This window comes from Lontra canadensis, unplaced genomic scaffold, assembly GCF_010015895.1.
Source record: "Lontra canadensis isolate GAN:19392208 unplaced genomic scaffold, GSC_riverotter_1.0 scaffold53, whole genome shotgun sequence".
Taxonomy (NCBI): domain Eukaryota; kingdom Metazoa; phylum Chordata; class Mammalia; order Carnivora; family Mustelidae; genus Lontra; species Lontra canadensis.
In genome coordinates this window covers 8,953,387-8,966,707 of record NW_022631047.1, presented here as the reverse complement: position 1 = coordinate 8,966,707, position 13,321 = coordinate 8,953,387, and the positions used below count along the sequence as shown (strand labels likewise).

Sequence of the window (13,321 nt, the reverse complement as noted above, 5' to 3'; positions counted from 1 at the left end):
ATTATGTTCAAGATATTGCACTAAGTGAATATAAGGTACAGAACAATTTACAAAATATGCCATCACTTGAACAACAAAATGACATGAAACTTATATATAGATTTGTTTGTATTTACATTTATACATATAAATGTAAATACAATATATATTATATATATGTTATATGTATATAAAATAATATATATTTTTTTCTTTTGGAGATATATTGTGTAAATACCAACAAATATATATATATATATATATATATATCTCTATCTATCTATCTCCCAGCCATGGAAGTTGCCTGTGAAGAGCAGAACTAGACAGTTGGGGATATCTTTCAGAAAGAGCTTACACTTTCATTTCAAAGTGTGAACCATTAAACACACACACAGATGAAAACACACACACACACACACACACACACACAAAGTGTGAACCATGTGACTATATTGTCTAATCAAGAAATCTCTTTTAAAAAGTAAAGAAGAAAGGGGCGCCTGGGTGGCTCAGTGGGTTGGGCCTCTGCCTTCGGCTCCGGTCGTGATCCCGGGGTCCTGGAATCGAGCCCCGCATCGGGCTCTCTGCTCAGCGGGGAGCCTGCTTTCCCCTCTCTCTCTCTCTCTGCCTGCTTGTGATCTCTCTGTCAAATAAATAAATAAAATCTTAAAAAAAAAAAGTAAAGAAGAATGGTTGAAAAGCAGATATGTATATTCAGATTTGTACCTTAGAAGACTGTCATTTTCCAATCAGAGGACAATTTCTATGTAACTAGAGGTAGACACCATTTACAACATCAGGTAATGCACATAGGAGCACGTGTAGATCAGGATGTATCTGAAGTAAAGCCTTCAGTTAGTGGACACAGAGTACCACATGACCACATCTCTACATGGTGAATGGTTTTGCTCTTAGGTGGCTTTCCCTAGAGTCTTTCTTTTACCATATCGGTAATCGTTACGTCAATATGTTACCTGACAGTTGTTAAAGAAGGCATCACTTTTCAACAACGTTAGCATTTGTGTAAATGTGATTAGCATAAAATATTAGAGATTTTCCTTAAACCTGGCCAACTCACAGCTCACTTTGGAACTGCTGACAGAGGTTGCAGTGAAATACACAAAAGCCTTCAGAAAAAAGAAGTTCTTACATAGAAAGATGGAGCCCAAGGGTTAGTCATGCATGTTTATCCAACATATTTTTTAAATCATTTGGAGACATTCCCATGAAACACATATTTAAGTTCTACCTTCAAAATTTTAATCCTTAACTTTCAATACTTCCATGGATTTAAAAATGACTCAATTGTTTTGTTTCTTAATGAACAAGCATAGGGAAAAGAAGAGAAAGAGGCAAACCAAGAAACAGACTCTTAACTACGGAGAACAAACTGATGGTTACCAGAGGGAAGGTGGGGCCGATGAGATGGACAGGGGTGCTTGTGAAGAGCACTGGGTGTTCTTTGTAAGTGTCCAATCACTTATTTGTACATCAGAAATGAATATTACACTGTATGTTAACTAATATATTTTTAAGATTTTATTTATTCATTTAGAGAGAGAGAGAAAGAGAGGTGAGGGAGGGGCTGAGGGAGAGAGACAATCCCAAGCATACTCATTTCCCCAACCAGCGCAATGCAGGGCTGACATGAACGTGAGATCATGACCTGAGCCAAAATCAAGCAGTGGTCACTCAACCAACTAAGCCATCCAGGTGCCCCTTAACTAATTGTTATTTAAATAAAAACAAAAACGGGGCACCTGGGTGGTGCAGTTGGTTAAACATCCAACTCTTGGTTTCAGCTCAGGTCATGACCTCAGGGTCGTGAGAATGAACTCCGCACTCAGTGGGGAGTCTGCTTGGGATTCTCTCTCTCTCTCCCACTGTCCCTCCCTCTGCTCAGTCTCTCTCTTTCTCCCAATTAAATAATTAAATCTTTTAAAAAAATTACTGAAAAGCTAAAGTGAACAAACACAAAATAAAACAAGTCATACCTGTGACCAAGTCATGAAATGAATTATAAATTCATCTGAAACACATGATGAAATAGACATTTTCTGGTTTCTTGACTGAGAGCTAGTCATAAGGACCAATGTTTCTCATCAGTTTCAAGGATCTTACTGGAAATTTACACTCCTGGAATTCGACTTCTTCACACGTTGACTGAAAGTCTTACCTGAGCAGGTAACTTTAGCTTCTTCATAGTGATCACAGCTAAGGCCGCCCCACTGCCAGTTCTGGCAGTCCCAAAGAGAAGATTCATTTCCAACACAGCTGCTTAAAAATAGCCATGTATCTGTTGCCTTAACTTTGGAATAACTCTGATAGGACGTTTTGAGAGCAGATCCACATCCCAAATGCCTGCAAACCACATCGGCTTCTTTCAGTCCCCAGCCTCTGTCACATACTTTCCCTAGCAGCTTCTGAATTTCCACCTCCACTGTCCCAGCACAGCGGCTGCCTCCACCAACAAGTCTCAGCTCCAGATCGGATCCATCTGCAAAAGAAACAAAAACTTAGTCCATAGAGACATATGGAGGTTAGCAACCAAAGGATAGAGTTTTTGTTTGTTTGTTTTTATCTTGCTCTTTCCCAGATACTGAGGAATTGGAAATGATGACTTATCCATCTCCTGACTTTTTTTAACAGCCAGTATAGGCCATGAGTTCGATTAGAAACAGGATTATAGTTGCAAGGGTTAATAAAAACTGTTGATGGCAGAAAAATATGAGCAAATTAGAGATTTGTTAAAAAGACATAACATTCTGTGTCTCGGACTTAAGGAGACAGCCTTAAGGTCTCTAAGAGCTTAGGTCCCTAAGAGCAGCCTGAATAATTACTACAGAAACTAATCAGACCCTCCAAACTAGTCAAACAAAGAATGGGGACATCTGGGTGGCTCAGTAGGTTGAGTATCCAACTCTTGGTTTCAGCTCAGGTTGTGATCTCAGATCTGTGATATGGGATCCTGATCTTGGGGTTGTGGGATCAAGCCCCAATGTGGAGTATGCTTGTAGATCCTCTCTCTCCCTCTCCCTCTGCCCATATTCTCCAAATGATGATAGATAGATACATAAACTCTTTTTAAAAAGAAAGAAAAAAAAAAGAATGTGTTTAAGATTCCTTCCAACAAGGAAATGATTAGTTATCTCTATCTCTCCCATCTTGCCCATTCCTACTACTAAAGAACACAGGTCTTTCCTTCTCTGTTTTTCTTTTTATTTTAACTTACCAGAACATGTCACACCAGCATCTTCATTATGATTGCAATAATGCTTTCCCCATTCATGGTGTCTACACTGCCAGAGAGCAGATTCGTGTCCGTGGCAGGAAACACTGTCAAGCCAAATGTGTCCTGTTCCCTCACTGGTGTTAACTCGACCAGTGGCGGTGATGGCAGTTGGGCATCCCAGTTGCTTACATACGACAGCGGCATCATGACTATCCCAGCCATCATCACACACTGTCCCCCATTCCCCTTGGAATTTTACTTCTAATCTTCCTGAACATTCAGTGACTCCATCTACCAGTCTCAGGCTGAGATCTGCTCCATCTGTAAGAGAGGCACAAAACAAATCATGATAAAGAAATAAAAATAAGGGAGGACTCTAAGTAGGGACAGAGAAAACATATAATAACACTGGAAATCATTAAAGGTGGAGAAATAGTAGCTTGGGCAAGAAGACAGGACTTTTCAGAATGGCTAGTATCAAAAAGATAAGAAATAACAAGTCTGGCGAGGATGCGGAAAAAGGAGAACCTTCTTGTACTGTTGGTGGGAAAGAAAACTAGAGCAGCCACCATGGAAAACAGTATGGAGGTTCCTCAAAAAATTACAAATAGAACTACCTTATGATCCAGGAATTGCACTACTGGTTATTTTCCAAAAAAATACAAAAACACTAATTTGAATGGATCTATGAACCTCTATATTTATAGCAACATTATTTATGATAGGCAAATTATGGAAGCAGCCCTTGTCCATTGATAGATAAACAGATAAAGAAGGTATGGTGTGTGTGTGTGTGTGTGTGTATAGTGGAATATATTATATATTATGTTATAATATATAATATACTATATATTTAATATATAATATATTATAATGGGATATTATTCAGCCATAAAAAGAATAAAATCTTGCCATTTGCAATAACATGGATGGAGCTAGACAGTATAATGCTAAGTAAAATAAGTTAGTCAGAGAAAGACAAATATCATATGATTTCATTTATATATGGAATTTAAGAAACAAAACAAATGAGCAAAGGGGAAAAAAGAGAGAGAGAGGCAAACCGAGAAGCAGACTCTTAACTATAGAGAAATGATGGTCGCCAGAGGGGAGGTGGAGGAGAGGATGGGTGAAACAGGCGAAGTACACTTATCATCATGAGCACTGAGTAATGCATAGGATTGTTGAATCACCAATTTGTACACTTAAAACTAATATAACACTGTATGTTAACTATACTGGAATTTAAATAAAACACTTAATAAAAAAAATTAAAAATATAAATACCATATAATCCCATAATTTCACTAATGGCTATTTACCCAAAGAAAATGCAAATGCTAACTTGAAAAAATACATGTACTTCTATGTTTACTGAAGCACTATTTACAATAGTCAGGATTTGGAAGCAGCCCAAATGTCCATCTATAGATGAATGGATAAAGAAGATGTGGTGTATATATACGATAGAATATTACTCAGCCATCAAAAAGAATGAGATCTTGCCATTTGTAACAACATGGATGGACCTATAGGGTATAATGCTAAGTGAAATAGCACAAAGAAAGATGAATATCATATGATTTAATTTATATGTGGAATCTAAAAAACAAAACAAATGAATAGACTCTTAACTGTAAAGAACAAACTGGTGGTTGCCAGAAGAGAGGTGAGGGGATCAAGAGGTACAAACTTCCAGTTATAAAATAAATAAGTCAGAGAGATAAAACGTAAAGCATAGGGAATACAGTCAATGACACTGTAATAACTCTGTATGATGACAGATGGTGACCACACTTATTGTGTGAACAGCGAGTAATTTATAGTCATTGAACCAATATGCTGTATGCCTGAAACTAATATAGCATTCATGTCAATGATGCTTCAATAATAACTTTTTTAGAAGAAGGAGACAGGACTTTTCAGTACAGAGAACATGTACTATAAAAAGAATTCCTGGGGCACCTGGGTGGCTCCATCAGTGAAGCGTCTGACTTTGGTTCAGGTCATGTCTTGGGGTCCTGGGATCAAGCCTGATGTAGGGTATTGCGCTCAGTGGAGAGCCCGCTTCTCCCCTCTCCCTTTGCCGCTCCCCCTACTCTCAATCCCTCTATCAAATAAATAAATGAAATCTTAAAAAAAAAAGGAAAGTAAAAATTTCCTAATGAGATCCAGGGGCTACACTTTATCTAGAGATTTGTTTGACTATCACAGAGTTTTTATTGGAATTATTTGTTTTTTCTTGCTAAATCCATGCATTCAGGGGGTATGTACACACTCCTGGTTGCCCAGGACTCAACACTGACTTCTGCCTCTGACTCCTTAAGTATCTGTAACTACCCAGTTTGCATTAAACGCCTGGTCCCTTTGTGACCACTTCCTTAGTCTAAAAGCAAGCAAAGAGAAAAGGGGACCTCAGCATTACCACTTTCACCTCCCCCAGTCAATATTCCTCAGAGAACAGAGCTTGATCTTGAGCAATGTCTTATAATAAATAAGTTGCCCCTTCCTTCTGTCAGTTTTAGCATTTGCTGCCCCAGTACTGTTTACTGTGAGTGCTAAGCATTGAGAAGAAATGTGCTGACTGGGGACCTGGAAAGATTTTGGTGGGGAAAGGAGAATGGAAGGTAAGTCCTGTGCTCTTTTCGATCCCCAGTCCCTCTTGCTTTCTTCAGCTAACAAATTCCATCTCTTCTGTAGGAATTTCATTCTTTGTAGTTCAAATAATAGATGGTCATGTTGTCCAACAACAACAAAGGCCAATGTAAGAAACAGAAAAAGAGCCAGAACCCCCATGACACTGTGTAAGTGTTTGAGTGCCCCCGTGCCTGCGGCCAAGCATACCCTCTCAATTTCCCAGTTTTCTGAGTCAGTATCCTCTTTCCTTAAAGTCAGTTAGTTAGTTAAAGTTTGAATCAAGTTTTCTTGATTGGGAAAAAAAGATATCTGGTGAATACAGAAACATTTTTACTCTAGTATATTTTTCTGAATGTTCTCTGGGGTTCAGGACCTACTAGGTCAGCTTCAGACTAAGAACTCAGGTGAAAAAGGGGTGTCATCCCTGCACACACAAATTCAATGTCCCTGTCCCCTGAGCAAGCATGAAACACGGAAGTCTCTAGACACAGCGTCTGTTACTATCATAACACTAGCTTAAATGAGATTTTAACAGAAAACCAAACTATTTTTTATCATTTGATTCTGTGACTTTGAACTAATATTTTTGGGAAGGTGTGGGTTAAGCTCTTTGCAGGGAGAGGATGATAAGGAGTGTGATTCATTTTAAAAACTCATCCCAAAAGTACAATTTGCTAGTTAGGCTGTTTTTCCCCCCTCTTTTTCTTTCTTCTCTTTTTTTGGGGGGCTTGGGGTGAAGAAGGAGGACTGGGGTATTCTCCAAACACCTCCTTCTATCCTCATGACTGGAATCTCAGTTTCACTGTTCATCCTTCCTCCCTAACCTAGTTATTCTCCTTTCAGTTAAGGTAAAATCTCCACAGGTATCAGGTGGGGAACCTGAAATTAGGTCATAATAAGATGATGGAGGAAGCAGGTCTCAATCTGTTTTTAAGAGTTCAGGCTTTTCAGACTCTCATCCCCTTTCTTTTGTCCTCTCAGGAAGAACAGAACAAACCCGGACAAGTCCTTACCCATACAAATCACTCCAACGTCCTCAGAGTGATCACAGTTATGCTTTCCCCATCCTTCGTGTTTGCAGTTCCAGAGAGCTGACTCATTTCCACTGCATATAAGATCATCAAACCAGATTGGTCCAGAACCTTCTCCAAAATTAGCTGAACCAGAGAAACTGACAGCACTTCCACATTCGAGCTGTTTACAAACCACAGACGCATGATCTATGTTGAAGTTATCATCACACACTGTTCCCCACTGTCCTTCGAACTTGACCTCTATTCTTCCAGAACACTGGTTTCCTCCATTCACCAGCCTCATCTTCAAATTGGATCCATCTAGAGCAGAGAAAAGACAAGAGTTCAGAAGTCATACTCATTCAGAAGTGACTTTAGGAAATAAGATTGTTCTGGGTGTTTGAGATTTGATGCTGTCCTTAAAAATGGTGCCTCATTTTGAATGTTGCCCGTCTTTACATATTGAGAAATTTTAATTATTTAAAGACCAGCTAACAACTAGCACTTTCATCTACACCTACTCACCAAGGAAAATGTTTTACAGACTAAAATTTTCTTTCTGCTTTATTTCCTTCCATTATTAAGACAAAGTAAGCACCCTTTTATATAGAAATTGGTCAATTTGACTTAAAGCACTTATTTTAAAAAACTAGAGAAAATAAAATTAGCTCATCCAACAAAGGAGCAAAAATGGCAAACTGAGGTCAAGTATAAAATTAGAAAACAGGAAAAAGGGAAAAATAAAAATGCCTAAGCATGCACAATCGTTTGCAAATCATCCTATGGTATACCAAATTAATAAAAATTAAGGAAAAATAAATCAAAATAATCCATTTCTTATCCATCTCCTGTTTGAATCAAAGCTTCCCCTCCCCCAATGCATCTGGTACCATTTTTAGCAAAGAACACCTTTTTCATAAAGGAAAATCTCTCTATACACTCTTCCCTAGATTTTCTATGAGGACTAAAATACCCAAGAAAAGGAGATGTGGATGAAATCTGGGGACACTTGAAAAACAAAAACTGTTTGGGCTTGAACAAAATTTTAGAGGCTCTCTTTTTGAGAAAGGGAGTCGCTTTTAAAAGCTCTAAATACCAGGCAAAGACCTCTTAACAGGATTTTTTTTTTTTACTCTGGACAATTAATAATCATAAAAGCAATAGCTCACAATTAAAATATGCATCTGGCACTCCAATGTATCACCTATGCTATCAATCTTCACAGCACTGAGCATTTTGTGTTATTCCCACTAGCCCTACTTCACAGATAAGTATTTTCGGTATGCCTAATCATCCCAGGGTCACCTATCCAGAAAAGAGCAGAGCTAGGAGGTGAAAAGAAAAAGCAGTCTAACACCAGCGTTTATTGTCCTGACTGCTATACTATATTGTACCTGTGTGTGTGATAATAGCAAAACCTCCCAAGAGATAGAGGCTCTGAGCATTAAGCATTAGATACAGCCTCTGAAATCTCATGAAACTAGGGAGTCCTTGGGTGGCTAGGCATACACCAGTTGGTGCATTCACTGTATAAACTTCAAAAAGCAAATTTGATTAAATCTATCCTTAAGTATGAAAAAACAGAAAACAAGAGTTTCAAGTGCTACACTGATGTCTTAGCTTAAACCGTTGGCTCTGTAGGCTGCAATAATGCTAGTAAGAGCCTGGCAAGAGTTGTTTGTTTTTGTTTTTGTTTTTTTTTAAAGATTTTATGTATTGATTTATTTGAGAGAGAGAGTGTGGAGAGGAGGAGCAGATGGAGAGGAATAAGCAGACTCTGTGCTGAGTGTGAAGCCAGACCCCGGGCTCCATCCCACCACCCCAAGATCATGACCTGAGCTAAAACCAAGAGTCTGATGCTCAACCAACTGAGCCACCCAGGTTCCCTGAGCCTGGCAAGACTTATTATGAATTTTAAATTTGCTGTAGATGTTACTATTGTTATTCCCTATCTTTCTGGTGTAATGATTAAAAATAAAAAATTAGAAGAGGGAGGAGGGGGAAGAGGAGGAGTGGGGAGTGCAGGGATGGAAGGAAGGAAGAAGAAAAAGGTAGAGCTCTACATGTATTAAAGCATCAAGTTTTCAGAAACTGAAGTTTAAAAAAATTTAAGAACTTTGCTCAAAATAACATTCATGAATGGCTGAGCTGGAATTTAGTTCCACATTTTTCTAGATACAAGCCTGTTGTTGTTCCCAATACACCCTAATGCCTGGGGAGAGACGAGTCCTTTCTAAAAATCAATCCCATAGAGGAGACGGTTTCTGAGAAGGGGGCTAGGAGAGAGAGGCCAGTGAAATGAACAAGGAGAAATGGGAAGCCCAAGAATCTGAATTGGGTCATAAATATGACCTTGGGATTTATAGCAGAAAGGTCTGACACAGAACTTTCTGAGTTATTGTAAGGTCAACTGAGATGAAATTGTTGAAATGTTTTATAAATCAAAACCACCATGGGGCACTGGATGGCTCAGTCGGTTAAGCATCTGACTCTTGATTTTGGCTTAGGTCATGATCTCAGGGTCCTGGGATCAAGCCCTGTGTTGAACTCTGCCCTCAGGGAGGGGAGCTATTTGAGAATTCTCTCTATATTCTCTCTCCTCCCTCTGCGCTCCCCAAGCTCTCTCTCTCTCTTTCTCACAAATAAAATAATCTTAAGCCCCCCCCCACACACAACAATTCACCATTAAATGAAATGAACAGCATTATTTACTGAAAAAAGCAATTATACTTGGCAAAACATCCTTCCTTCAACAAAGGATTAGTGCTAGGAATATTTATTTCTCAATTCAGTAAGTTGATTATCAGGGAATGGACAAAAAGGTCTAAGCCCAAAAGCAGTACATTACTGAGAAAGAGGACAAAGAATTCACCTAGATATGATATTTTTAAGTAGGAGTAGAGACTTACAGTAAGATTACTGACTATAAAATGAGGCTGGTCACGTCCTCATTGATTGTGGTATTCATAATCTCTTTTGATTTCTTTTCAATGGGGTTTGTCATGCATCTTCCAGTCTTTTGGCAACGGTTTGGGTGATTTTATATAGGAAACAGACGACTTACAGAAAACTGGCTCCTTTTCATTTTTAACCCATCTACATATTTCTCCCCCCCAAAGCATTTCGTGTCGAGGCTTTGACTTTCACAAGTCCTACCTGAGCAGGTTATTACAACATCCTGCTGATGAGTGCAGTTATGCTTTCCCCATCCATCATGTTTGCAGTCCCAGAGAGCAGACTCATTCCCTCGACAAGAGACATGATCCATCCAGATGCGTCCAGAGCCCGCCCAGGAATTAGTCCATCCGGTGGCTTTGACAGCAGTGGGACATCCCAGCTGCCTGCAAATCACAGAGACCTCATCCATGCCCCAGCCATTATTGCACACTGTTCCCCATTCCTCCTGGACTTTCACCTCCACTCTCCCGGTGCACTTGTCTTCACCATCCTTGAGCCTCAGCTCCTTCTCTTCTCCCCCTGCAACAATGCGTAAAGACAGCCATTGGTTGGGATCCAAAGAGCACGTGGAGAATTATCATTCTTAGATTATTTATTTATTTTTCAAAGCCAGATTTGAGAAGCATTCCCAGACTCATCCATGGTATAATAGGAGAATGCTATTTCATGGGTACCCAAGTACAAATATCAGCATCACAGGCTTCAGATGAAGCAAGGACATAAAACCAGTTAAGCTAAGTAATGCAATAATGCCGATTTATATAATCTCCATAGAGAGCTTACTATGTAAATAATATATTAGAAAATTTTATAGGTACCAGCCATGTAAGTTTCTCCAAATTCCTAAGATGGATAGAAAGAAGGCTCCTGATGAGGATGAAAAAACCAGTCTTAATTTAATGCCCATTATACACATATAGGGAAAACATCAAGAATTTTTAAAAATGCTAGTTCAAATCTGGCTGAAACTTTTCTACTTAAATGGAAGTCGAGATGGAGGTATTTTCCTATTACTTCCTATCTTGAAAGAAATCCCTCACCCTCCCCCAAACCACCCCCCTCAAATGTCTCAGCCACCATCCTACAATTACTTTAACATAGGAACCTGTGGTCTCACTGATGTCTATCTGGCCTCCCTCAATACATTTTAAGGTAAATTTTGGCACTGAATTTATTAAAGTGTTCCTCAAATTCCATTTCATTTGAATAATTCTGAGTTTTTTCCTCCTCTATATTGATCCCTATTTTTTAGGTAGACATATTTTAAATCCTCAAGCAAAGTGAACATTTTTTTTCCTGTGAAAGTTTATTTTATTTTGGGGGAAACCATGCTATTTTGTTCATATTTTGGTGTCACATGGTTAGGACCTATTTTCTGCTTTTAATATCTGATCCTTTGAAATCACGAAGCATGTTTTCATGAAGCATTATTTGCATTTGACAAAGCACTCACCGAGAGAACTGGTGATCAAACAGGCACCAAGGACTGAGACCACAGCCACAGTGGAGGGACTCAAGAGGGTGAAACATCTTCTACAGTCTGTGGAAAAAAAAAAAAAAAAAGGAAGGAAAGGACAAAAGTATTGCCTTCCCAAAAAGAGGCTTTGGAGAAGACAGATGGTTTCAGAGATTCAAGGTTAGCAAGAAAAGTCAAAATGGCAAGGTGGACAGGAAATATTCATACCCAGGATCACATAGTCTCAGTGAAATAGCTTTGGAAATGTTCATGTTTACAGGCAACCTAGGGGTGAGGAATTAGGAGCAAGTTGCATATGGAAAAGAATTTCAAGAGCAGACCTTAAAACCTGGAAAATCGAAAAAGCACCGATGAAGATTAGCAGGGGCATAGAATGATAGTCAACTACTGAGTTCTCCAAGCCCACTGGATCCAGATGGTTAAGTTCCAGGAGGAAACAGATTCTTTGTATCAAGGTCAGCTCTGCTTCACCAGTACTGACACCGTGTCTGTTAAACAGTAGCTGAACAATGATGGACTAAAGGGACAATGTTTATATGTGAAAAACTAAGCTACTGGATCTTATCCCTAGATAGAGCATAAAGCTTTAAAGCTTTTAATACTCTCACTTGTTATTCTTACTCTAACCTGACATAAAAGCAAGCACGTGTTGGTGGCCACACAGGAGCACACACTTTGGGATAAGTCACTGAAGTGTGCCCTTAGGACACACTTTCATGTGGTATGCTATACTGCGATTAAAAAGCTTAGAAAAAAGGGCCTCTCAGTGGTTCAGTTGGTTAAGCATTGGCCTTCGGCTCAGGTTGCAATCCTGGGGTCCTGGGATCGAGTCCCCAATCAGCCGGCTCCCTGCTCAGCAGACAGTCTGCTTCTCCCTCTCCCTCTCTCACTGCTCATGCTCTCTCTCTCTCTCTCAAATAAAGAAATAAAATCTTTTTTTAAAAGAAAAGCTCTGAAAAAAATTTTAAATGCTAAACGAGTCTAACACATCCATATAAATCACAAAGCAGATTTTAACACTCAGGGATGCTATTCTAAATTTCCCTAAGTGATCAACTTGTAATCAATATTCATTCTTGTATGGTCTGTCTATGTTTTCTAACAATTGTTGCTTTCCTACTCAATCTGGTTCAGTTCATTTCAACTCCTTTCTTAATTTCACCTCAGCAATTTTACAAAACTGATGCCAAATAATCTTTTTTGGTGCCAAATCTAATCTTTATCCCCCATATTCAATTCTGAATCTATGGCAGATACAAGTTACTGCCATAAAAGCTTAATGACCACTTCCCATTCCTTACTTTCCCAATGCCAATCACTATTAAATAAGATTCACTGACTGTTAACTTCATACTACATTTAAAGGTAAATGTAGAATAAATGAGAAGAGTTTACCGGCAGATCCAGAATTTCCATGTGGGACCATTCTGAGTTTGTCCAGTCCAAAGTTCTAATGATTTCTAAATCTTCTTGTATTTTTCTTTAGAAATGTTCTTCTAAAGAGGAGGACCACTAAGACTTCTAAAAATCATCTCACTTCCACAAAACAAAACAAAACAAAACAAAACCAGAAAGGCTACATAATGGAGGTGGAGTCAGTCAATAAAAAAAGGGAAGTCATTCATAAACTGAGGTTCCCTTTCATACTCATATTTTCTTGAATATGGGATATGAAACAACCAAAAGAAAGTGAGAAACATTTACTACAGATTTATAGAAATTGAGGGGAAATATTAACTCATGTCCTATTGTTATTGAAATGAATATTTAGATTTCAGTACTGTGTTTTGGACTAATAGAAACAAAAATGACAATCATTATGTAGTTATGTCAAAAAACTAAAGTGAAATAAGCAAAGCATAATTAAATAATGTTTTATTATAAATCACTTGTAATACTATTACTATAATCAAATGTGCTAAATGAATAATTTTCTATAGACTATGTATAGAACTTGCTTTTTCTTTTCTAATGAGATGAAGAGCAGCAATAAAATTAGCCATGACCATTATGGAGTCTGCAAAT

At 38.5% G+C, this 13,321-nt stretch overlaps 1 protein-coding gene across 2 annotated transcripts in view; it reads right to left on the bottom strand.

The window, feature by feature from the left end:
• The window catches only part of CD163 (CD163 molecule), a 31,212-nt gene extending 18,347 nt beyond the window's left edge, over positions 1 to 12,865 (bottom strand). Inside the window, exons 1-6 of one of the 2 annotated variants that reach the window (XM_032874680.1) lie at positions 12,692 to 12,865; positions 11,273 to 11,359; positions 10,018 to 10,338; positions 6,862 to 7,182; positions 3,212 to 3,532; positions 2,156 to 2,476 (exon numbers count right to left, since the gene is read on the bottom strand). In XM_032874680.1, coding sequence (XP_032730571.1) covers positions 2,156 to 2,476; positions 3,212 to 3,532; positions 6,862 to 7,182; positions 10,018 to 10,338; positions 11,273 to 11,359; positions 12,692 to 12,722 — 1,402 coding nt within the window. In that variant the 5' untranslated portion in view covers positions 12,723 to 12,865. The remainder of the gene's footprint in view (positions 1 to 2,155; positions 2,477 to 3,211; positions 3,533 to 6,861; positions 7,183 to 10,017; positions 10,339 to 11,272; positions 11,360 to 12,691) is intronic. The other variant, XM_032874681.1, reaches the window with a different exon arrangement.
• Positions 12,866 to 13,321: the final 456 nt, after the last annotated feature.